Here is a 24521-nt window from a genome sequence, read left to right as displayed (position 1 = left end):
TGAAGGGAAATACAAGATAATGATAACGGAAACTCCTGAAACTCAACTGCACACTCCCACTGCAGCGAAGCTATGACTATGACCTGGTGTCACCTGTATGCATCAATCGTGCATAAGCTTATAGAAAGCTTAAAGGATGGTGAAAGTCTATGCGCAATATAAGCGTGCTCAGAATACAATGTCAGAGTAATGCGGAATCATGCTAATGAGTACATGAATGCAATCAGCCGTACCAAGGCTATGCGGTGCAAGATATGAATGCTATCGGTCATATCAAGACCATGTGATGCGAGATGCAACTCAAGCATGCCAATCCTCATCCAAATCCACATATCAATGCAACTCATCACTGGAGCATCAAATATCAATATAGTTCTCAGTTTGGATAATCACCGGGGTTTAGTACACTCCAAATGGCACTACCCCTTTCCCAGGCACGCAGTCCAAGTGAGCGTAAGAAACCTCACTATCCACCTGACTAATAGTCTGCCAATATCTATCCGACACATTGATAGCGGACCCATTCACGAGCTGGTCAAACTCAGCCTAGCATTGCCCCTACCCTCGGGCGAGTAAGGCCACACCCCTTTCTAATCGACCACGACACAGTGGGAGACGCGGCATCCTGGTATTCGGCCCTCGTGCGCTCATATATCCACTCCGTCTCGATGTTGAAGTCATCCTCTGGTACTATCGGGTTTAGGAAAGGGACATTTATGGCACCCCGATGCTTAGTAATAATACTTTCGGTGAATCCACAAATGACAGTGGTGATAATGATTCCCACAGTTAAAAATTTAGAGGGCCCACCATAGCATTTATTTCCCATCCAAACTGTTCATAAGGTCACAAGGACCTGGACAGGGAGGGGAAAAATAAATATTATATCGATTCAAAACTTCTGTGACCTAAAGGGGTTTCAATGGTAGATGTTCAACACCACTATTTTTTTGCAGTGTGGTCCACTTGATAACTGGATCTGTCTCATTTTAGGTCTCAAACTTGAGACGAGCTAGCCAAATGAATGGACGGCTAGATGTAGTACACCCATCATGCTGTGGGTCCCACATAATGGACGAACGGTAGGGATACAACTCATGCATCAGGGTAGGAATCAACGTACGTGGCCCACTAGAGACGTGAATCTGCCTCTCAAGCCCTAGGACGAGCTCACCATATCAACGTGGGGTCCACACACATGGCTGTCCACCAAATGAATGAACGGATTGGATGGAAAACATTTATCATGGTGAGGCCGCTGGCCGTCCAGCAGATGGACGACCCTGATATAATACATGGTGTAGTGGGCCCATAGAATTGCTGATATATACAACAGTAGGACCCATAGAACTACTTACGTCAATACATTAGCAATGGGCTGGTGTGAGGTGGTCTAACCAATCACCGTCTAGAGTTTGGACGGTGATGATACAGGGGTGGGTCCCACCCGTCCAGGGTGTTGGACGGTATGGATTGACACATACCTCATGCTAAGGCCCACAAAATCGTCCAGGCATGGACGTACTGATATAACACATATATGATGGTGGTCCCCACCAACTTGCTGACGTAAAGCCAGCAGCTGGGTGCTCTAGCGATTGAACCACGATAGGTGGGTCCCACGTGGGGCCCACAATAATAACATTATATACATATATTATATATATATTATCTAAATATTATTCCTCTCTTTTCCTTTTTTTGTGTCATTCCTTACACAGTCCAACAGCAGAGGCTACTGGACGTTCAATGTATGGATGCAAAACATTCATTAAGGTGGGTTCCACATACACGTTGCCCACTAACCACATATATTGAGGTGGCCCCACTTATACGTGGTCCTCAGATGGATGGTGTGGATCTAATCCATTTATCATGGTGGGGTCCATACGTCCCAAAATGGATGGTAAGGATATAATACATACGTCATAAGTGGGCCACTCTCATCATCATCACTAAAAGAAGAGAGAGAGAGAGAGAGAGAGAGAGAGAGAGAGAGAGAGAGAGAGAGAGAGAAATCATGATGAAGAGGAGGGACCCCGCCACTATAGACCCTTCATTTCTGACATTACATACTGCAAGCGGGTCCCACTACATGTGGTCCCAAAAAAATGAAATTTAATGGTGGATCACTCACCTATCGCCCTCCTTCTTTAGCTCCTTGGACTCATATGCTCCTTGCCTTCAATTTTGATGGAGGTAAATGATGAATGAATGGTTGAGATGGGAGATGAGAGAGTGGGAAAGTGGGCCACACTTGTTTTGGGAAGGAGAGCTTGGACGTTAGAATTTTTTTGTTGCTTGGGAGGTTTGAGAAATGAGAGAGAGAAAAGTGATGGGATGATATGGGATGGGTGTTGCAAGGAATGTGAATGGGAAAGCATCGTTTTGTTTGAATTTTTGGTATAAGAGGGATGGGTAGGGAGAGAAAGAGTTGACTTGTGGAAAAGAGGGAATGGACATTTGTACTTGGGATAGGGTGAGGTGGCATGGGGTATGGGTAGTGTACTTAACTTGATTTGATGTGACATGTTGTAGAGATTCCCTCGAAATTCACAACGCGCGGCGTTTCTTCGGAATGAACGCGGGCCCACATCTCCTAACCTGGGTATTAGATCGGTGTGCGAGTTACGGCGTTGAAACTGTGGCGATGGTGCGGTCGATAGGGTACAAGTTTCGAGTCGAGCCGACTTTGGTATGCAGGACTCGGCTTAGGATCATGCGCAAATGTTGAATACAGGTTAAAGGTTGCTGAAATTTGACCGGGAGGACAGCGAAATCCTATGGAACAGTACGGTCTAGGGTATGGGTCTTACAAGCGGTCTCAAGCTATAGAAGGTCATAGCATTATTGATGATAGAAGCCGAGTACATTGTGGTCACATAGGCATGTAAAGAGATGCTTTGGATGAAGAGGTTCCTACATGAACTTAGCCTGAAGCAGGAGCAGCACGTGGTTTATGGCGATAGTTAAAGTGCTATACACTTGAGCAATAATCTAAGTCAGCACTCCAAGTCAAAGCACATAGAGATTTGGTATTACTGGATCAAGGATACTTTGGAATAGAAGGTGTTACAGCTTGAGAAGGTGCACACAGACAATAATAATGGGTCAGACATGATGACTAAGGCATTGTTCAAGGATAAGTTTGAGGTTTATAGAAACCTGGCTGGCTTGAAAAGGCGAATTCCTCTTGAATCGAAAAGAGGGAGATTTGATAGGATTTTCCTCCTCAGTTCAGGGGAGAGGTAGTGCAAATCGGATGCCTCAAATCTTAGCATTACCGCGTTGCTCGATCAGTCGAGTAGGTTGCTCGATCAGTCGAGGCTCTCTCGATTCAAAGTCCAGTAAGCTGTATTTTTTTGGTTCGACCAGTCGAGGGTCAGGCTCGACCGGTCGAAGAGGTCCTTCGACCAGTCGAGGACCTGGCTCGACTAGTCGAAGTTTATGTAGATTCTGCACGAATTTTGTGCAGACTGCATAAATTTGAAGCGGTTTCGCAGAGGTGCGGAAGGGAAGTTGCCTAAACTATAAATAGGGGTCCCTAGGGCTATTATAGGGCATGCTAAGGCTTCCTAAAGTGATTCTAGAGGAAGAGAGAGAGAGAAAATAGAGATGAAACTTGTGGAATGGAGGATTCTGCTCGTAGAGGTGATCTACTGCGCAGTCGATGTCTCAGCGCTTCCACGTCCTCGTGATCGGTGATATCTCTCTATTTTCATTATTCTCTTATTGTTCATCCACTTCTACGTGAGTGAAGAAGGTTTGATCCAAGCGGAGTGTGCTTGTGATCACTTGTAATGTTCCACTTCATAGTGAATTGTTGCTTTGGACCAGGTCCCATGGTTTTTATCTCTTTGAGGGTTTTCCACATAAAATCTCTTATGTTGTGTGGTTTGTGCGTTGATTTATTTCATTGCTTTATTACATCCATAATTCTAGTGTTTTTTGGGAGGCGAGATCCTAAGGCTTTCGTGCAACGCCCCAACACCAACCACAATAGGAGGAATTCAAATCCAAGGGGATCCCAATGCAGGGGGTTCCAAATCTACGCTCTCAGACAGGCCCTAAGTTCTTGGCATCGTTTCCCTAGTGGGGTGTGGCTAACTGTGGAGCTTGTACAAATAAGCTAACAGTCATAACATCAGGTTAGACTAAATGAGTGGTGTGGATAAATCGATTGAGTCCCCATTTTTTGCAAATTCAATGATAAATATCACATATGGTTTAGAAATGGACGATTATAAGGAAAGGGAAACATTCGACTAGCAAGGATCATCTGATTAGTGCGATCCTCAAATTAGTGGGCTGGATTGAATAGATAATGGCATTGTCCCCACGTTAAAATGCAACTAGTTGCACCTGATGCTCCGGTCCACGGACTGCATGAGAGGCGTCCAATGAACCTATCTACATTCGGACATAAAAGCTGACCGGATCAACAATCTGGACGGTCCATCCCGTCCAGACAGCTCATCACACGTCACCTGGAAAAAGTAAAAGTGATTTTGATGATCAAATCAAAGCATGCAAAATGGACGGTTCATATGATGTAAAAGACTAGGTCCAAACAACACACGAAAGCATCCATTAGGTAGGCCCCACCTTGGATTGCTTGTCATTTTTTCAAGAACCACTTTGATTAGGAAGATCTAACCATCTGATCTGAAGGCCACAAAGAACAAATTTGACTGGAGCATGATTAGTGTAACTTTTGGACACTTGTGAATGGACGGTTGCTTGGGTTTGAACGTTTTTGTTATTTGGCGTTTCTCCAATATTCTCTTCCGTGATTCTTTTCACACCTGTTCTCTTCAGAATCTTTAATATTCAATTCATGAACCGGTAAGATTTGTTGTACCTTGTAACTGAGCGAATCTATGTGGGGCCCAGTAGGCCTACCTGAAGATCATTAGATAAGAGGGATTTATGGTGCAGTTCCCATTACCCCAATTCCACCCTGATGAGATCATCAGAACCATTAAAAAAAGGGCCAGTAAAATGTAGAGTGTATATATATATATATATATATACACACACTCATTTTACATGCCCTTAATTGTACAGCTGTGATTATCTGATCATGATTAGTTATGGGGCATGTGCAATACATCACACCTTGGATCGGGCTATTCATCAGCTTGGACGTTGCTTGTAGGGAAGTGGAGGAGAGTTTAATATTTTCTTTATAGCAAGGGAATTTTGATCGTTTCACAGCACCATGCAACCAGAACTTTGTCTGTGTTTATATTATAAATAAATTGATAGGACTGGATGGGTGGGCCCATAAGATTTGGTGGAATTCACATGATATTAAGGATCTTTGAATAAAGCTGAAAATAAACGGCTCATGTTCAACAATCCTACTAACTACTTCGGGACCAGAAATGAGCTAATCCTCCATTCGATCTTCTTGCTAGGATGACCACCGAATATAAAATTAATGGTTTAGATCATCTAGGGCAGTCTAATGGATAGTTAATGTTTTTCTTTTTTTCCTATTCTTCTCGGTTTTCTTTCTAGAGAATGACCACCATGCATGCCTTATCGACCGAATATCTCCATTTTTATAAAGAGACGAACTAAAAGGATTAGGAAAAGTTTAAATATGATAGAGCTTATCTATAATATATTAAAACTACCTGTCTTGTCACAATCCGTACTTGTTTGAATTTGAATTTGAATTTAAGAAAACAAGATTGAAAAAGAGATATCCAACCAAAAATGTAACAAGGATAATTATGTGGGACACATCCACTAGTAAGTTTGACAATGGGCCCCCACAGACGCACAGATCCAACATCTTCCACTAAATTACACTATGGATGGGCACAATATAGATTCTCTCATTTAACTCTTCTCGTAACAACCAAAACTTAAAAGCTCATATCAAAGGAATTAGTGGTATTAATAATGTCTAAATATTACATATTTATTCTCTCAATTACAATAACTTTCCTTGCAATTAAATGTTAATTTAATTATATATGTTTTCTTCATGCGATGTGATTTTAGATCTAAAGAAGAATACGTACTTAAATTGATGAATTAAAACTCAAAAATATGATTAATAAATAGTTGAAAAATTTGTGAGTTATTAACGAAGATTTCACATGCTAAAGATCGAAGAAAATTAAGGACAAAAGAGAGAGAAAAAAGACTGAAAAAATCACAAAGTATACATTAATAGAAATAATAAACTGTTCGGTCTCACCTGAGGTTGGTTCGGTCCGATCGAATGTGCATAAAACAGTCCAGCAAGAAACCATGATTTTCAAAGATAATTTGGCTTGACACTTAGGTTCGACCAAAGTCATGTTTGGTGCAATCGAAGGAGAGTTCGGTGCGACCTAAGGGAGACAGAGACTTCAGATAAATATTAAAAAAATTCAGCGGCAACCGAGAGACTTGTCTTCTAATTTTTTTCATGTACTTGCTGCAATTTTCTCTCTTATAACATTGAAGAGGTCCTCATCTGTTAGACATAATTGAATAGAGGTTCTCATTTTCTTATCAATCTTGTTTCAATCATTATCTGTCATAGATTTCGGTCGCTTTTCAAGGAGAGCATCATCCAATTGTTGCTGAACTAGGAGACTGATGATTTTGATATTCTATAGTTCAAAATTATTATTTTTGGAATATTTTTTAACATCTAACTTTGAATTAGAAGTTATATGATACTATGCCTTAAGATTCAATCTGCTTCCCAACCTCGCTTTGATACCACTTGTTGGTGAACTATGGAAGCACACAGAATTGAATCAAGCAAAGTACTCCAATAGTACAACCAAGTTCAAACACAAACAAATCAAATTTTACTTGGAACAATCCTTTTGGGAAAAAACCATGGCACAAAGAGACCATAATATACTATGAAAGCAGAAAATTATAAGAGAGAGATTACCAGATTCAAACAAGCCTCGAACTCCCCAAGCTATGCCCTTGAAACCCTAAAACGAATTAGAAAGCCCTCACACCTCCCAAATCATGATTACACCCATAAATATAGCTTGCATGAGAATCACAATTGAAATAGGAAACTAATTGCGCACTGAAGCAATTCTGTGCGCGAGCTCGATGACACCTTCGATGGCATCAACAAACTGTTGATGGCATCAAACTCATTCGATGGCATCGAGAAAATACCAAAATGTTCCAGTGATAAAATATAGATTTTCCAAATTTAATGATCCGTCAATGACATTGACAGACCCTATTGTTTACATACATGAGACATCAACAACACATCTTAAGTGGCATTGTTTTTCTTGCGCATAGTTCTCCGTGGCTAAAGGTTGAAATTCCTTGAATCCCCTTCGATCTTGTGTTACATGCTTTATTAATTATGCCCAAATTCAAAATTTATTTATTAGCTTAAGTATCAATGGAAAGTATTTTAGGAAAATTTCTTTCAACCAAGTATTAGGTAACAGGTGTTACTATCCTTCCGTTGGCACAGAACCCACCATCATAATAGTTGATGTTTTCTCAAAACAGGCAGATAACATTGGACGTCTTCTACTCTCTCCTTTTCTTCTTATTGGAATTATAAGGAGACGTTGTGGGCTTTTTCTCCCAATTGTCCTTCTTGGCTTTCTTGTAAGCTTTGTATCATTCCCCGGAAATGATCAAGATTTAGTGGGCCACTTAGTTTCTTCACCACTCCTTCGGAAACCAAATGAAACGTCGCCATCAGAATTTTCAAAGACGTTACTATTCTAACTTATAAAAAATCGTCAATATTTCTATATAGAATAACCTAATAGTCGGTAGTTTGGATAATAGGCCAATGTAAAGAGAAAAGCTCACATCCAACCCGTTGCACATGAGTTACTATCCACCCAACCGATAACTTCCAACCTATCATGTGAGTGACAACTTCCAACACGTCCAATAGGTTGGCCCGACTATGATCATCAATAAGCACCTTCCAACCATCAGGTGGGCCAAACTTGTATTTTTATTTTTATTTTTGCGGCTATACATTGTTTTCTATGGTGTGGCCACCTGATGTTTGGATGAAGATGTTTTTTTTGGAGAAGGTGATCCTCATGGTTTAGCCAACCTATGGGAAGGAATAGATTTTACACATACATGATAGGTTGAAAGTTATCTTCTCGATGGATAGCAACTTATCATCCAACTAGCTGGACGTGAGCATTTCTCCTATATAAATACATATGAAGATCATCTAACCTTCATATCAAACGAAAGGTCACCCCAAGTAGCCTTCCGAGTCTCCATCATGCTGGCTCTATCTCCCCCTTTGTTTTCTTCCTTTGGGTGGCCACTGGATGATCAAACCGCCCATATTGAAAGGAACAATTGTATAGGCAATGATCCTTTCCTGATCTACAACAGAGAAATAGAAACTTCTGAATCTTTTCTCCGGTGTGGCGATAATCGACCCGATGCAGAGTTCGAAGATCTCAGACATCTGGATTCCACTGGTGATGATCCTTCGACTACGAAGAAGATTAGCCATAATGCCAATGAACGGGACCGGCGTAAGAAGCTTAACAATTTGTATTCTACGCTTCGGTCTCTAATGCCGGGAACCGACGAAACGGTATGGAATTATTATCTCTGTTAAACTGGCTAATGATATTTGCCGGAACGTGCAAGTCTGTCGAACATGTCTGAGATCTCAGCCATTCATCAAGTGGGCCACAATGTAAACATGCTCTAGGCCTGAAAAACAGGTGGTTCAAATGGACAGTCTGTCTCTTACATGTGTGCCACACTTGCACCCGTACCACAATCCTTCTCCATTGGAGAAGTGCTTGTTAGACATAATCTTGAAGTGTACCTGATTGCGAAGACATTCCCGATGCCTCAATGTAGTCGATGGGAATTTTGATCTTTATCACTTCGTACATTTGAGAGAACCTCTTAATGAACGGGTTTTCTTTCTTATGTTGGCAAGGGTTTTAAGACATCTATTTATAGAAAATAGGCTTAGATAAGCTAACCTATCACACTTCTCTCCTCTAGGGTCTCTGCACTGTTGGTTTTCATATCCGACTTAATAACCGTGTACAGGGAACACGGTTCAAGCATCCCGCCCCAAACATATTTACAATTATTATAACTATAGTGGGGCCTACTGAATCGTTAAATTTGAATAATTTAATGGTCAGATATAAACCGATGATCATGTGTGACCCACCTGATAAGAGTCTTACCGTGCTAAGGCAAATCATGTGCAAAGAGGGGCAAGTTGTCTCACATGTGTGAGACCTGGGTCATTCACAGGTGGGCCCCATGGTGAATGTACGCTGGCCCCATTCTGATCCCACCAATCATCAGGTGGGCCAGATGTGTATGAGAGAGCAGTGATGGTTTGAAAATAGGTAACACAACTGGTACATGGATGGGCCACCTGATCAGTGTATTGGCTTATTTTTAGGTCAGGATTTGTATTTGATGGGACCCAAGTGATGAAGATCTCATACACGTTGGAGACATGTTTGTTCCTCACTTATCATTTTGATCTTTCATCTGATCGTTTGATTTTGATCTTTGCAGAAGAAATTGAGTATTCCAGCTACCGTGTCCCGTGCATTGAAATACATACCGGAGCTACAAAAACAGATGGAAAGGCTGATAAAAAGGAAGGAGGAGATCCTATCACAGATCATGAAGCAAGGATACCCCACCCATCTAAAAAACAATGGAGTGGGGCCCGCCCAAGTGTCCCCATCTGACCCAACCGTTTCGGTGTGCCAAGTTGATGATACACATGTTGTGATCCAGATGTGCGTCTCCGATGTAAGCAGGAATCCCATCTCAACGGTTCTGATGAATTTAGAGGAAGAGGGTAATCGTGTGGTGAATGCATCGACCTTCTCCTCCGTTGACAAAGTCTTCTATAATGTCCATCTTCAGGTTTGTCCTTTTTCTTTTTCTCATTGCCTCATCATAATTTCAGGCTATTTTTAATCAACGTTTAAAGGAGAAACATGGCACACGTGCAAGATCTCTGGAACGTTCATCTTTCGGGCAGGGCGAAAATATGAAGCCCGTACACTATCAGGTGGCTTACGCTCGTATATTCGATTTGGACCGTTGGTGGATCCTTTAACTGTTCATTTCCTATACACGCGTGTTAGACCTAATGACGGGATGGATTTGCATTATGGGACACCAAAGGGCTGCCAGATGAATGGTCTGGATCTCACACACGAGCTCTTCATTTTACATGACAAATGGCCCAATCATGTAAATGGTTTCTGTTTGGTTGGACAGAAGGCCTTGGAACTCTATGAGAGCCTGAAATTCGGCCCAAGTGCTGCCTATTAGGGCTGTGGATTTGTCAAGCTGGGCCCAGGCTTATAATTTAAGCCCATTTATTAATGATCCCATATGCCAGGCCGGCCCAGCCTGTTAGGGATTCAAGGGTTTTTTGTAAGATATCTTGTCTGGTGGGGCATGCATAGTGAACAGCTCAGATCTTGTATAAAGGTAGAGCTGTACACCAACTGCGTTTGCCCAGTTAACTTGCTCAGACTCAAAACTGGTTCGAGCCAAGTTGCGCTGACTTTTTTAGTTTGAAAAAATTTGAGCCGAGTCTAAGCTAGACCAGGCTCGACTAGGACTTGGCTCGAAACATGACTTGAACTTGACCCAATTCAAGTTAATATAACCTGGATCAGGTTTACTTTATATATATATATATATGAGTCATGCTCCCCTGCGCACCTACGCACGTGCGCACCTTTGCACACGTGCTATGAGTGTCAAATCTGAAAGGTCCATGTGATGCGGAATCCCATAAAACCCTATAATACAAGTTTTAACCCCGATCTAATATTCTGGTGGGCCATAGCAAAGAGAAATGCAAATCAAGGGAGGAAACTGTTTTCAGTTTTCATGGCCCATCAAAGTTTTAGATCAAATTAAAACTTGGGCCTACAGGGTTTCGGGAGGTGCTGCTTCACATGAACGGTTCAGATTTTTGATCCACCTCACATATGATGGGTTCTCAAAAAAGTTCGTACGTAGTACGTACGAACTGGTTCGCAGGTGCGCGTTTCCCTATATATATATATATATATATATAGTCATGCTCCCCTGTGCACCTACGCACGTGTGTACCATTGCACACGTGTCATGGGTGTCTAATCTGAACGGCCCATGTGATGCAGAATCCCATGAAACCTTATGTCATAAATTTTCACCCTGATCTAAAATTTTAATGGGCCATAGCATAGAGAAATGCAAATCAAGGGAGAAAACTGTTTTCATTTTGCATTGAATTCAAACCCGGCTCCAGTTAACCTGAGCTGCTGACCAAGCCGTGCTGAGCTGGCCAGTCAGATTCAAGGACCTCGGACTGAGCCAAGGACTGGAGCTTGGGCAAGGATTCAAACCTAGTGATAACCTACAGTAGGCAACAACTCAGCAGTAGCCTATGAACTACAACCTATGTGTAGGGCTGTCAATGGACTAGGCTGGCCAATCAGGCTCTCAGGCTTAGGCCCAATTCAGCTAAAGCTTGAGATGAAATATTACACCTGAGGGCCAATGCCCAGGCCTAATGTTTAAGCCTATCTATTAATTGATCCAGGCCTGGGTTGTGTCTAAGACCCTGTTAGTCAGGCACGGTTTTCAAAGGCATTTAGCTAACTATGTTGTGGCTTGCTAAGTGAAAAGCGTTGGCCACATCATTGCTGAGTTGAGTCAAGTTAACTGAGTTAACTGGATGACTCAACAAGTCTGCTTGAGTCGCGGAGAATCAAGTTTGAAATCGAGCTGACTCAGCCAAACCATTTTTTATTTGTAAAAACAAGTGAACAACCATTTAATGAGCTGGTTGTATGCACAATTAGTACATGCGTGTGGTGAAAACCGTAGATTTGTGGAATTAAAGGGATCTCACTGTCTCAACATGACTCTAGACCAAATGCTGCAGTCTTCCACACCTTAAACTCTCAGAGAAGCATCTGGATGGAAAAATTACTTCAGACTTGTGTGGGCTTGAGGAGCCCACCCTACTTTTATATTTACTCATAGTAAAGAGCTTGTAACAAGCTTATATGATTTTAGACCAATCATGGTTGATTGGAGTCCACTAGCACGCTCAATCACATTATCCAACCATTAGGGAGATTTGGACTGTTGATTAATAAGACTCGTCTGATAGAATTCTTATATGTAGAACTGTGCATTAAAGGTATGTTTGGCTGACAGGTGAATGAGGTAGTGAGCATGCAGAATGGGTTGCTGAAGGAAAAACTCATTTCATTGTACGGGAGCAAGAAAATACTATTTCCACCACGCACTATGTAGAAACTTTACAAATGGTGGCTTCTTTCCTTGGATGACATTGTATTATAGTTGGTTAAGGCAAGATGTAAAACAGTATAACAGTACCACTAACATTCCCAACTAGCACGCGGACGCAACTATGGAAGTTATGTGATATACTGTGGCATGATTTGATGGTTCATATCCATGAAGAGATTGTACGATGGTGTATTTGGACTCAAGTTAGACCGTCCATACTGTTGGATCACTTAAATTAATCATCGTTCCAAAATCAGATTGATTAAATATTCCGGCCTCTGATTAATGGACCTTTTTTTTGTTGAATTTTGGTTGGTTGACTATTTTTCGTTTCAACTGTCCTACCTTTTCTTTTTTCTTTTTCATATCAACTGTCACACTGTACCATAGTATCCTGTATATATATATATATATATATATATATATATATATATATATATATATATATATATATATATATATGAAAAGAAATGCTATTTTGAGTTGGGTGGTTATCCTCGTGTTTATAAGAGAGAGATGAGTCCTATGAGATGCACAAGAGATATCATTGCTGTTAAACCAAAGCATCAATGTTGAGAGTGGATTAGGTGAGACCCGGCTTCACCCAAGATGATGCAGCCCCATACCGTACGGTTACTGTATGGCCCACCTTGATGTATGTATTATGCATCCACGCTGTCTATCCATTTTTCCATATCATTTTATGACATTATCCGACAAATGAAACAGATCCAATTATTAGGTGGACCATGCCATAGGAAACCGTGTTGATTGACTATTACTGGGCCCAAAAAGATTAGGATCAAGCTGATAATGTGACCTTATCAACAGATTGGATGGCCCTTCATCCAGGCTTATGTGACCTTATCAACAGATTGGATGGTAAATAAACACTATGGAAACATTAAGGTGTGCCCTAAGAAGTTTTTAGTAGTAGGATGGTCCATCACCACTGTTTCTTATAATATGGTCCACCTGATAATTGGATATGCTTCGCTTTTTGGTATGGCATGGATACATAATACATACGTCCAGGTGGGCCCCACGGTAACCCCATTGTAAGGCCGCATAGTCTTAGCTGAGGCCAGGGTCTCACCTATATAATCTGCAATCATCGATGTTCTGCACGGTGAATTTTAATGAAAAACTAAGGTGTATTGATTTGCAGACTGGAGTAGGTATTTGCAAGATATTTAAAAGTACAGGAAGCAAAATTAGGATAGAACCTAGTCATACAAAAGTAAATAATACCAGAAAATGGAAAAAAAAAAATGACAGTAAATCATTTCTTCACCGTGTGCATATATGTTTAAATGGATTTTAGAAAATGTTTTGGCTCAAAATTCTACCAAGTCGAGTTAACTGATCTTGTGTTATACACAATGTTCTGGATAGCTTATGCCAAGTAGTGCATCATGAACGTGGCGTAAGTAAAATGTAACATTCCTCAAAATGAAAAGGTTAAAGGCAGTCTTGAAAATCTGGAACACAGCGATTTTTGGCAATGTTTTCCAGATTGTCCAACGTGCAGAAGATAAGGTGAACAAAGCTGAAGCCATTCTCACTCATTCTCGTTCGGATGAGGACAGAGTCAACCTCAATCTAGCCGAAGCGACCCTCAAGAAAGCCCTCTTGCAACAAGAAATCTTCTGGAAACAAAAATTCAGAATTACTTGGCTTAGAGAGGGGGACCGCAACACCAAATTTTTTCACGCTTCCGTCATCGATAAAAGAAGGCAAGCTTCCATCAAATCCATCAAGCTTCCCTCAGGCCCAACCCTCCATTCAGAAGCAGACATTGGCCAAGAAGCTGTCAATCACTTCTCCAATATTTTCAAGTCTGATCCCTCTCCCACCCCTTCAAGCCTCCTAGACTGCATCCCCCCTCTTATTTCAGTCCATATGAATTCCTTTCTTCTCTCTCCCCTTGACCTTACAGAGGTGAGACATGCTGTTGTTGCTATTCCGCTCGACAGTGCTCCAAGCTCGGATGGTTTTTCTAGGCATTTCTTCTCTCCATGCTGGGACATCATCAAGCACGACATTTTGGAAGCAGCTTTAGAATTTTTCAAAGGAGGGCTCACCCTTAGAGCTTTTTGGTGCACGTCCATCTTCCTCATCCCTAAGAAGAAAAATGCGACCAACTTTTCTGACTATAGGCCCATCAGTCTATGCAACTGCATCTAGAAGATTCTTTCCAAAATTATTGTGACTATGCTATCCAAGATATTGCCTAGCATCATATCGAAAGAACAGAGTGCATTTGTTAAAGATAGATCCATCACTGAAAGCATCTCGATAGCTTCGGAATTGGCTTTCGACATTGACCGCAAAGCTCGTAGCGGCAACATCATTATTAAGTTGGATATGGAGAAAGCTTATGATAGGCTTGAATGGGGTTTTCTCAACCGTGTCCTCTCTCAATTCGGCTTTGACCCTCGCTAGATCCACCTAGCGCAACAATGTTGGGAAGGCTGCTGGTTCTCCATTATCATCAACGACAAATCTTTTGGCTTTTTCCAGTCGTCCAGGGGCCTTCGCCAAGGAGATCCTCTCCTCGGCGATCTTCATCATTGCAGCAGAAGTCCCAACCAGAGGACTAAACCGTCTTTTCCTCGCAGGGACATGCCTCCCATATAAAATTTTCAGATTTTGCCCTGCCATTTCGCATCTTTTATTTGCTGGCGACACCATCATTTTCATAAATGACAGGATCTCTTCAATTCGATCCTTACTCACCTTCATCTAGGCTTACGAGAAAGGATCGGGTCAAAAAGTCAATACATCAAAGAGTTGCTTCCTCCTTCCCAAGAAAACCTCCTCCGCTAGAGCTAGGAAGATCTCTCAGATTTCAGGCTTCCACTCATCCATTTTTCTCCTTACATATCTTGGTGCCCCCCATCAAAGGCAGGCTTAAGTACATGAACTTGCTCCCTCTCATCCAAAAGATCGAGTACAGGATTTCGGGCTGGAAAGGGAAACTTCTCAACTAGGCAGCCAAGCTTGTCCTTATCAAGCATGTCTTATCCAGCATCCCCATGCACCTTCTTTCAGCCATCAACATTCCCAAGAGAGCTTCCCTCCAAATTGAGAAAGCTCTGGTGTCCTTCTTTTGGGGCTCGACAAAAGATTCTAAGAAATGCCATTGGGTCAAATGGGCCGACCTATACTTCCCGGTTACCGAAGGTGGACTGGGCATCTGCTGCTTGTCAGATGTTATGAAAGCCTTCCGATGCAAGGTGGCTTGACGTCTCCTCGAAAGAAAGTCCTTGCGGGCCAAGCTTTTTCATGCGAAATACATGCGCAAACATCTTTCTAGATCCAAACCGGCCATGAGATCAGGCTCAAGTATATGGAAAGACGTTAGCTCTATCCTTCCATTCTTCATTCATAACTCTAGATGGTTGATGGGTGAGGGTAAAGTTCTCTTTGGGCTCCAGAATTGGATAGGCAGAGGTCTTGGAGCTGCCCCTTCCGATCCATCAACCCAAGATAGGGAGGCCCTTGTTCGACACTTTTGGGACTCCTCGGGCTCTTGGAATCTAGCCCACCTCGAATCCCTCCTCCCTGTAGCAGCTATCAGCATCATTTCAGTCAGTGGAGTTTGCCCCTCCTCCAGGGCAAACAAACTTAGCTGGAATCTTACTTCATCAGGAAAATTCTCTCTTTAGTCAACTTGGAACTCGATTCAGGCCTCCCGCCCCAAGCAACGCTGGGCAGTTTGGACATGGAACAAGATGATGCCCCCCAAGATCGCTATTTATCTATGGAAATTTATGCATAATGCAGTCCCGGTCGACTCAGCCATACAGAAGATGGGCATCAGTCTAGCATCTATGTGCGTCTGCTGCGCAGACCATCCATCCAGTTATCTCCATCCCACTCCCTCCTCTGGGGCTCCGCCAAATCAGCAATCCCACGCACCTCCCCCAGTAGCTTCCCTTCTGCCCAGGCAGCAGCCAATCAGCCCTTCACATTCAGCTCATACCTCTCAGTTTAGGCAGTAACACAATCCATCCAATATTTTGCCAACCACCCCCTACCTCTCGGCTACTCCGATTGATACATCTAGGCAAGCTGACCTTTCCAACACTTCAATTAGCCATCTTCCCTGCCCTCTCATCCAACAAACTGAAGACCTTAACCATCTTTTCTACCATGGGCAGGTAGCTTCGCAGGTCTGGGCCCATTTTGCTCTCCTCTTTCATATTCTAACACCCATTAACCAGTCCATTCAAGCCAGGATCAAGCAATGGATTGCTTCAGCCAGAAGCTCTTCAATTTGGCACCTCCTCTGGGGGCTGGTCCCAGCTTTTATCGTCTGGAAAATTTGGATTGGCAGAAATGGGGCGAGACACGACAACCTCAAATTCAAGCCGCCGCTACCATCCAAAGAGTCTTCAACTGGTTAAAGGACATTGCATCTCAACTCCAAGATTAGACCAACTTCTCCCTCATGGGTGAGTTATTCATTCAAGCCATCGGCATAGAGAAGCGGCCTCCTTCTTATTCCGAGACACTGCAGGTTATATGCTGGACCAAACCGCTTAGAGGATGGCTCAAATTGAACGTAGATGGCTCTGTTAGGGGTAATTTAGGTGAAGGAGGAGGTGGAGTCTGCAGAGACCACTTGAGCAACCTCATCTTTGCATTTCACAATAATTTCGATTTTATCTCGAACACAGTTGCCGAAGCTCAAGCCATGGTGGATGGCCTGAACATTTGCAAAGCGAAGGGGCTTTCTAACATCATAGTAGAAACTGATTCCTGAGTTATCTTCGAAGCTATATCCAATCCTCCTCCCCCCCCCCCCCCCCACTTAGGTTGCTGGAACATTTGGTATCGCCTTGGGATCATTCAACTACTAGCTCAGCCCCTCAACCTTTGATTCTCGCACTCCTACCGTAAAGGCAACTCAGTGGTGGATGGCCTCACCAAAATGGCTAGTAGCGGATCCCCAGACAAGGTGTATCTCCATTCTTCCAATCTTCCCAGCTTCATCAAAGGTTCCATCCTTATTGACAAAGCAAGCCCGGGTCAGATTAGGAGAGGTAAACCAAAAATTGGTGTGGGCTGACCCTCCTCTCTCTCCCTGTTTGCCGCCCCTCCTCCCCTCTAGCAGCTCTTTCTGCCTTCGATGAGGTGGAGTCCTGATCTCTTGGACGTCCGATCCTCTTTCCCCTTCTTGGCTTCTGTTTGGCCCCTGGTTTGTTTCTATCTGGTGGATCCAGCATCCCCAATTCTCATGTGATCCCTCTTCTCTAGCCTACTCCTTTCAACTTTGATTGGGGCTGCTGTCTTCAGCTTCCAGTTTGGCTTTGAAGCTTCTCCATTGTCCTTGTTTGGCACTTTCTGCTTGGCTGGATTGCCTAGTGCAGAATGTCCCAATCCCTTCCTCCTTGTCCTTTCTCTTTCTTCTCTTCTTTTCCTTTGTCTCATTTTGTATATGATAGGTAAGGGCCGTTGATCCTTGTGGAGCCCTCCTGAAATACATACCTGTACATTTTCTCTGCAATACAAATCTGTGGAGTATTCCCACCTCCCTCCTCCCCTTCCAAAAAAAAAGAAATAAAAAAACCTTACCTGCGTGTTGTTATTATTCAATAAAATATTAAAACTAAAAATTAGTTAATGTTTTTTAATATGAGCATTAATATTAAATTAATTTGCTTGCTATTTTCTATCTATTTATTATTTTAATTAAGAAAATCTAAAAGAATCATGCAGCTTACATATGCTACACAATAAATAGTTGACAAATTATGTTAATGTTTGGCTTGAAATTTGGTCGTTGGCACATGTGTATGGTGTTAAGCATGCTAGAGCCTTTTACGGTTCGATTCAAATCAAACAATACCTATGACTCCAATTGCCTAGGCAGACAAAGATCGTGAGCAGTCATCTATGACCAAGAAGTAAAGCAATTTAGTCATCTATTCAGCTGCTTGTAAATGAAATTATGCGATTTGTGAAGGGAATGGTTCATCTTTCTGATGAATTCTTTTTCTTTCAATTGAAATAACTTTTCTTAGTGCTATGATAGCAGAGATAACTTGATTTATGCAAAATAAGAGTAGAAGGAATTCAATTACATTAATTTAAATAGAAATAAAAACTTACATAAGTATCCCTCAATGATCCAGTGTCTCTAATATAGATGATAAGACTCTAGATATAAGTCTTCCTTGGTCCTGTGTGAAATAAAAAGCTAGCGATGTCCTAGAGGAGGGTGAATAGGACAATGCCAAATAATCGAAACAAATGTGGAATATGTAAAGATTACAAAAACCTCAGTCGCTGACGCAGGGATGAACGTGATGAGGATAACTACTCCGAATCCATGGAGCTTCTCTGGATTCCTCACAGAGACTTCTCGAATCCACGAGGAAAGAAAGCAGAAAATAGAAATAAATTCTAATAAATTCGAAATTGATTACTTGATGAATAAAAATGAGTTCACAACCCTTTAAATATGGGTACCAAGCAATGGGAAAGAAATTAGAATCAAACTACAACTCAAACTCTTAGAATCCGCGACTTACTATAAATAGTAAACTTACTATTTATAGACAGTCGTGATGTCTACTAGTGCGTAAGGTTTTCGGCCAAAAATAGTAAGTGTCCTATTTGGCTTCACCAAACCGTTCTCCTAATTATTCTAAGCTCTTTTCACGTTGGGCGCAACTCCTAAAGCCCGACGGATGAAGAGTTATAATCAAACTAAAACTTACTATTTATAATAAAAATAAAATTAAAACGGGGAAACGACCATCGATCCAGGGGTTTTTCACAATTCCAGGCTGTGCAACCCGGCATAGCGGGGTTGGTTGGCTTCAGTAGCTCGTTCTACCCCAAAATCATATATTTTACGTCAGATAACTCATTCCGGATTGCAAGATACGCCCGATTTAAGGTTCGATGGTCTGGATCACTTCTGTCGTCGACCGGGCCTTTTCTGATCCATCTTGGCCATGTAACTGTCCGCGACCCGCTCTACATCAGTCTCCTCCACTTCAAAAGAACTCATCCTCGAGTTCTCGTCATGCTCCGGTTCATGATACTGGGTTAGGTCCGTGACATTGAAAGTCCGTAAGATTGCCATGTCATCTGGGAGATCAACAACATAAGCGTTGTCATTGATCTTTCGTATGATTGGTACCGGTTCAATCTTTTTATTTTTCAACTTGTTGTACGTCCCGGTCGGAAATCTCTCTTTGCGCAAATGGACCATAACATGGTCGCCTACCTCGAACACTTTTTGTCGCCGATGCTTGTCCGCTTGTTCCTTGTACTTCTCGTTCGAGGCATGTAGCTTGGTCTGCACTTCTGCATGGATGCCCATGATCTTGTCTGCCATATGTTCTGCTGCAATGCTCGTGCCTGGGTGCTTGGGCAGAGGGACCAAGTTAAGTGTGTGGCGAGGCACTAGTTCGTAAATAATCTGGAACGGTGATCTCCCTGTCGAGCGGTTCACCATATTGTTGAATGCAAACTCTGCTTGAGACAAGGCCAAATCCCACTGCTTCGATTTTTCTCCTAAAATACAGCGAAGGAGGTTTCCCAACGTGCGATTCACGACTTCGGTCTGCCCATCAGTCTGTGGGTGGTAAGCACTACTGAATTGAAGTCGTGTATCGAATTGATTCCATAAAGTTCGCCAAAAGTGGCTAATGAACTTCGTGTCACGATCGGAACTAATGGTCTTGGGGACCCCGTGTAGTCGAACGACCTCTCTGAAAAATAAATTTGCAACGTGTGTTGCATCGAGGGTCTTCTTGCATGGGATAAAGTGCGCCATCTTTGAGAAACAATCTACCACCACGAACACCGAATCCATGTTGCGTTATGTTCGTGGGAGACCCAGCACGAAGTCCATTGATAAATCCTCCCAAGGACCGTTAGGCACAGGTAATAGGGTGTAGAGACCCGTATTCTGAGATTGTCCCTTGGAGGTCTGACAAACATGACAACGTTGTACGGCTTTTCCCACATCGCGTACTAATTGCGGCCAGTAATACCGCTCTTCCACAAGAGATCACGTCTTGTCTCCCCCCAGGTGTCCACCAAGGCCACCTCCATGTCGCTCCTGAATAATCTGCTCCCTCAGAGAACTTTGGGGGATGCACAATCGATTCCCTTTGAAGAGAAAATCATCCTGTATATGAAGGTCACTGGGATGACCTTCTTGACACTTCATCCAAGAATCTTTGAAGTCCTCATCCTCGGCATACAGCTCCCTGAGACAGTCGAAGTCGACTACCTCGTTGCTCATTGTAACTAGTAGTGATGCATGACGGCTAAGTGCATCAACCACCTTGTTCTGCTACCCTGACTTGTGCTTCAGAACGAACGTGAATTTCTGTAAAAACGCAACCCATCTAGCATGTACACGATTCACGTTAGTCTGACTATTAATAAACTTTAATGCTTGATGGTTAGTGTACAAAACAAACTCTCTTTGAATCAGATAATGCCGCCAATGTCGCAGCGCCTGAATAATTGCGTACAACTCTAGCTCATAAGTCGACCACTTCTTTCGGGCTTTGCTGAGCTTTTCGCTGTAGAAGGCTACCGGCCTGCCGTCCTGTGATAATACTCCTCCAATTCCGACGTATGAAGTGTCACACTCAACCTCAAACAATTTGTCGAAATTAGGAAGCACCAAGACCGGTGTTATAGACAAACGATGCTTAATCTCATGAAAGCTCTTATCAGCTTTATCGGTCCACTGGAACGGTCCTTTTTTCATGCAATCTGTAAGACCCGTGTCCTAGTCCGTACCGTTCCATCAGCTTCCGCGGTCATTCCGGTCAAATTTTGGCAACCTTCGCACCTTATCTGACGTTTACGCGCGATCTTAAGCTAGGTCCCGCACACTGACGTCGGCTCGATCTGAAACCTATGTCTTAGCGACCACATCGTCGCCGCGGTTCCAACGCCGTGACTTGCACACCGAACCGATACCCAGGCAAGAAGATGTCGATCTGCGTTTATTCCGAAGAAACACCACGCGTTGTGAATTTCTAGGGAATCTCTACAATTAATCTCATCAATCAACCATAAGTGCATCCCTTACCCCAAGTGCAACAACCTATTCCCTCCTTTTTCAAAAGTCTACTCTCTTTCCACCTCACCACTCCTCTTTTTCCAAATTTCAACCTCAACCATACCACTTTTAAAAATTTTCAACCCAACCCATCACCCATCACACCTCACCCATCCATATCATCTCTCTCTCTCTCTCTCTCATTTCTCAAATCTCCCAAGCAACCCAAGCCTCACACGTCCAAGCTTCCCTCTTCCTCCCAAGTGTGGTCCACCTTCTCATCTCTCATCTACACCCTCTCATCTCTCATCCACACCATTAATCTCCCATCATCCACCGTCCAAGGCAAAGGTAAGGAGCATTTGAGGCCAAGGGAGCAAGGAGGAGGCTTAAAGGTGGGTGATCCACCGTTGAAATCTTGATCCTTAGGGCCCACTTGTTGTGGGACTCATTTTGATGTTTGTGTTGTATTAATGGAGGGCCCATAGTGGCGGGGTCCCTCCTCCCTATCTCACCGTATATTTCTCTCTCTCTTTCGTGTGATGGTGTGGATCCCACCAATATGTGTTACATCTACCCTGTCCATCTACATCAGACGGTGTGGCCCACTCTATTACAGGTGATGATCCACACTATCCACTGTTTGGATGGGCCCAATGCATCTTTATATATATATATGTGTATATATATGTGTTATATTTTATATAATATATATATATATATAATATAAAATATAATATAATATGTATTTTATATATATATAATATAAGATATATATTATATGTATATGCATATATATTGGTGGGCCACGTCTGGACGTCCAGGGACGCTGGACGACTTACAGAATCACATCATTGTGGTGGGTCCCACTTTGATGTATAAGTCAAATCCAAGCTGTCCATCCTCTTCCTCAGATCATTTTAGGCGTTGAGCCGAAAGTTGAGATCAATCTGAAAGGGGCGCATATTGGACTCTTTTGGTCGGTCTTGGACCAAGGAATCCAATGGCTGGTGTGGATCTTGCTGATGCGGGCCCTGTCTGTGAAAAACAGTAGAAAAACGATGTTTTTCAAAAAAAAAAAAACTCATAGCAGTGCTGCTGCTGCTGCTACTGACAGCAGGCGCTGGCAGCGCCTGCGCTGGCCGCTGACGGACGGATGGGCTGGGGCTCATGGCCCCAGCTGTAGGCCCCACCTTGATGAGTTTCGATGATCAACACCATGCATTTGATGGGTCCCCACGGACCAGCCGTCCACCCCAAAAATCAACCATAAACGGAACTCAGGCGGGCCATACCATCTAAAATCATGTGAAGACATGCCTAAAACATATAAAATCGCTTGGTGGGGCCTACCTGAGTTTTGGATGTCACTGAAATTTGGTCTGGACCGTTAGTCCAGTGGGACACACAAAATGGGTGGGCTGGATCGTGGACCACATCACGGTGGGCCCCAGATTTGGGTGGCTCCTCAACCGTTTGAATGGCAAATAAACAATACCGTGGGCCCTGGTCCACGTGACCTTGCAAACAGATTGGATGGCGGATAAAAATCACGGTGGGCCCTGCCCTGGTCCACGTGACCTCATGAACAGTTAGATGGCAGTGGGCCCCAGTCCAGTGGGCCCTCCCCTAGTCCACATGATTTTATTGGATGGCAATGAACGCTACCGTGGCCCATGGTCCACGTGAACTGTTTGAATGGCAAACAAACATCATAGTGGGCCCTAATCAAGGTCCACGTGACCTTTTGAATGGATTGGATTGCAAATGAATATCACAGTGGGCCCTACCTTGGTCCACGTGGCTTTATGAACAGTTGGGCGGAAAATAAATATTATGTTGGGCCCTAAGTTGGGTGGAAAATAAACATTATGTTGAGTCCTACTTAGAACCCACCTATGTATGTATTGAAATCCACACCCTCCATTAGTGTGGGCTCCACCATGATGCATGTGTTTCATCCAACTGTCCAATCATTGTGGAAATGATTTAAGGCCCATTGTTGAGGCCCATCTTGATGTATTGGTGGTCCTTGTTGAGGCCTACCTTGATTTGTATAAGGCCCATTGAGGCCCACCTTGATATAGATATGGGGCTCATGCTATGTAGCCCATTTGATGTATTTGGGTCCTTGGGTCGAGGCCCAATAAGATGCACAAAAGGCCCATTGCAATGTGTGATTCATGGAAGGCCATCCCTTGGGAGCAATGTTGGTTTGATGTCCACAATGTGAGGGTAATGTTGGTTAAATGTCCACATTACGATTTTCCCTAAGGCCTATTAATAGGCCCGTACCTGTAGTATATAGGCTGTCTAGGCCCATTTTCATTTCAATCAGAGCCCATCACCACATAACATGTATAGCATAGATTCATGATTCATGATCATACGCATCATATGTATGCCTGATATGAGAAGTGACTGATCATAGCATATGCCTTCGGGTAGATCATTATGGGCTCCCTGATAGGCGGAGTCGCCCCACATGAGCGCTCGGTATGCGCAGGATTGTTGAATGTTTGGTAGGGTGATTCATGCACTTGCATTGTGTGATCATGATTACTGTATGCCCTAGCAACATCCGGGCCATAGCCTCCACAGACACATCGTGGATGGTAGGATTGGATACCGAAAATATTTGGTTCTAGCATACGGGCGCCATAGATGTCCCTGGGTGAAAATTTCTAAACCCGATGGTACCAGAGAATGACTCCAACGTCGAGACCGAGTGGATATATGAGCGCATGAATGCCGAATACCAGGAGGCCGCGTCTCCCACTGTATCGTGGTCGGTTGGAAAGGGGTGTGGCCTTACCCGCCCGAGGGTAGGGGGCAATACTAGGCTGAGTTTGACTAGCTCGCGAACGGGTCCGCTATTGACGTGCCGGATATGTGTTGGCAGACTATTGGCCAGGTGGATAGTGAGGTTTCTTACGCTCACTTGGACTGTGCGGCTAGGAGAGCGACAGTGCCATTTGGAGTATATTGAACCCCGGTGATTATCTAGAATGAGAACTGTACTGATATATGATGAGGTTTGGCATGCTTGAGTTGCATCTCGCATCACATGGCTATGATATGGCCGATAGCATTCATATCTTGCACTACATAGCCTTGGTACGGCTGATTGCATTCATGTGCTCATCACCATGATTCCGCATTACTCTGACATTGCATTTTGAGC

At 43.1% G+C, this 24521-nt stretch overlaps 2 protein-coding genes across 2 annotated transcripts; both read left to right on the top strand.

Annotated features, from left to right (window-relative positions):
- The first annotated feature begins 8060 nt into the window (after positions 1-8060).
- Positions 8061-12460, top strand: LOC131227388 (transcription factor bHLH100-like). Its single transcript, XM_058223179.1, has 3 exons — positions 8061-8572; positions 9532-9891; positions 12196-12460. Exons 1-3 carry the CDS (start codon positions 8249-8251, stop codon positions 12292-12294), a joined length of 783 nt encoding a protein of 260 aa, XP_058079162.1. The 5' UTR covers positions 8061-8248; the 3' UTR covers positions 12295-12460.
- A 1283-nt stretch (positions 12461-13743) lies between these two features.
- Positions 13744-14478, top strand: LOC131226901 (uncharacterized). The gene has a single exon (XM_058222608.1). The coding sequence runs from the start codon at positions 13744-13746 to the stop codon at positions 14476-14478; it is 735 nt and encodes a 244-aa protein (XP_058078591.1).
- Positions 14479-24521: the final 10043 nt, after the last annotated feature.

This window comes from Magnolia sinica, chromosome 15 (assembly GCF_029962835.1).
Source record: "Magnolia sinica isolate HGM2019 chromosome 15, MsV1, whole genome shotgun sequence".
NCBI lineage: Eukaryota > Viridiplantae > Streptophyta > Magnoliopsida > Magnoliales > Magnoliaceae > Magnolia > Magnolia sinica.
Note: the sequence above shows the minus strand (reverse complement) of the source record. Positions and strands in the feature narration are given on the sequence as shown.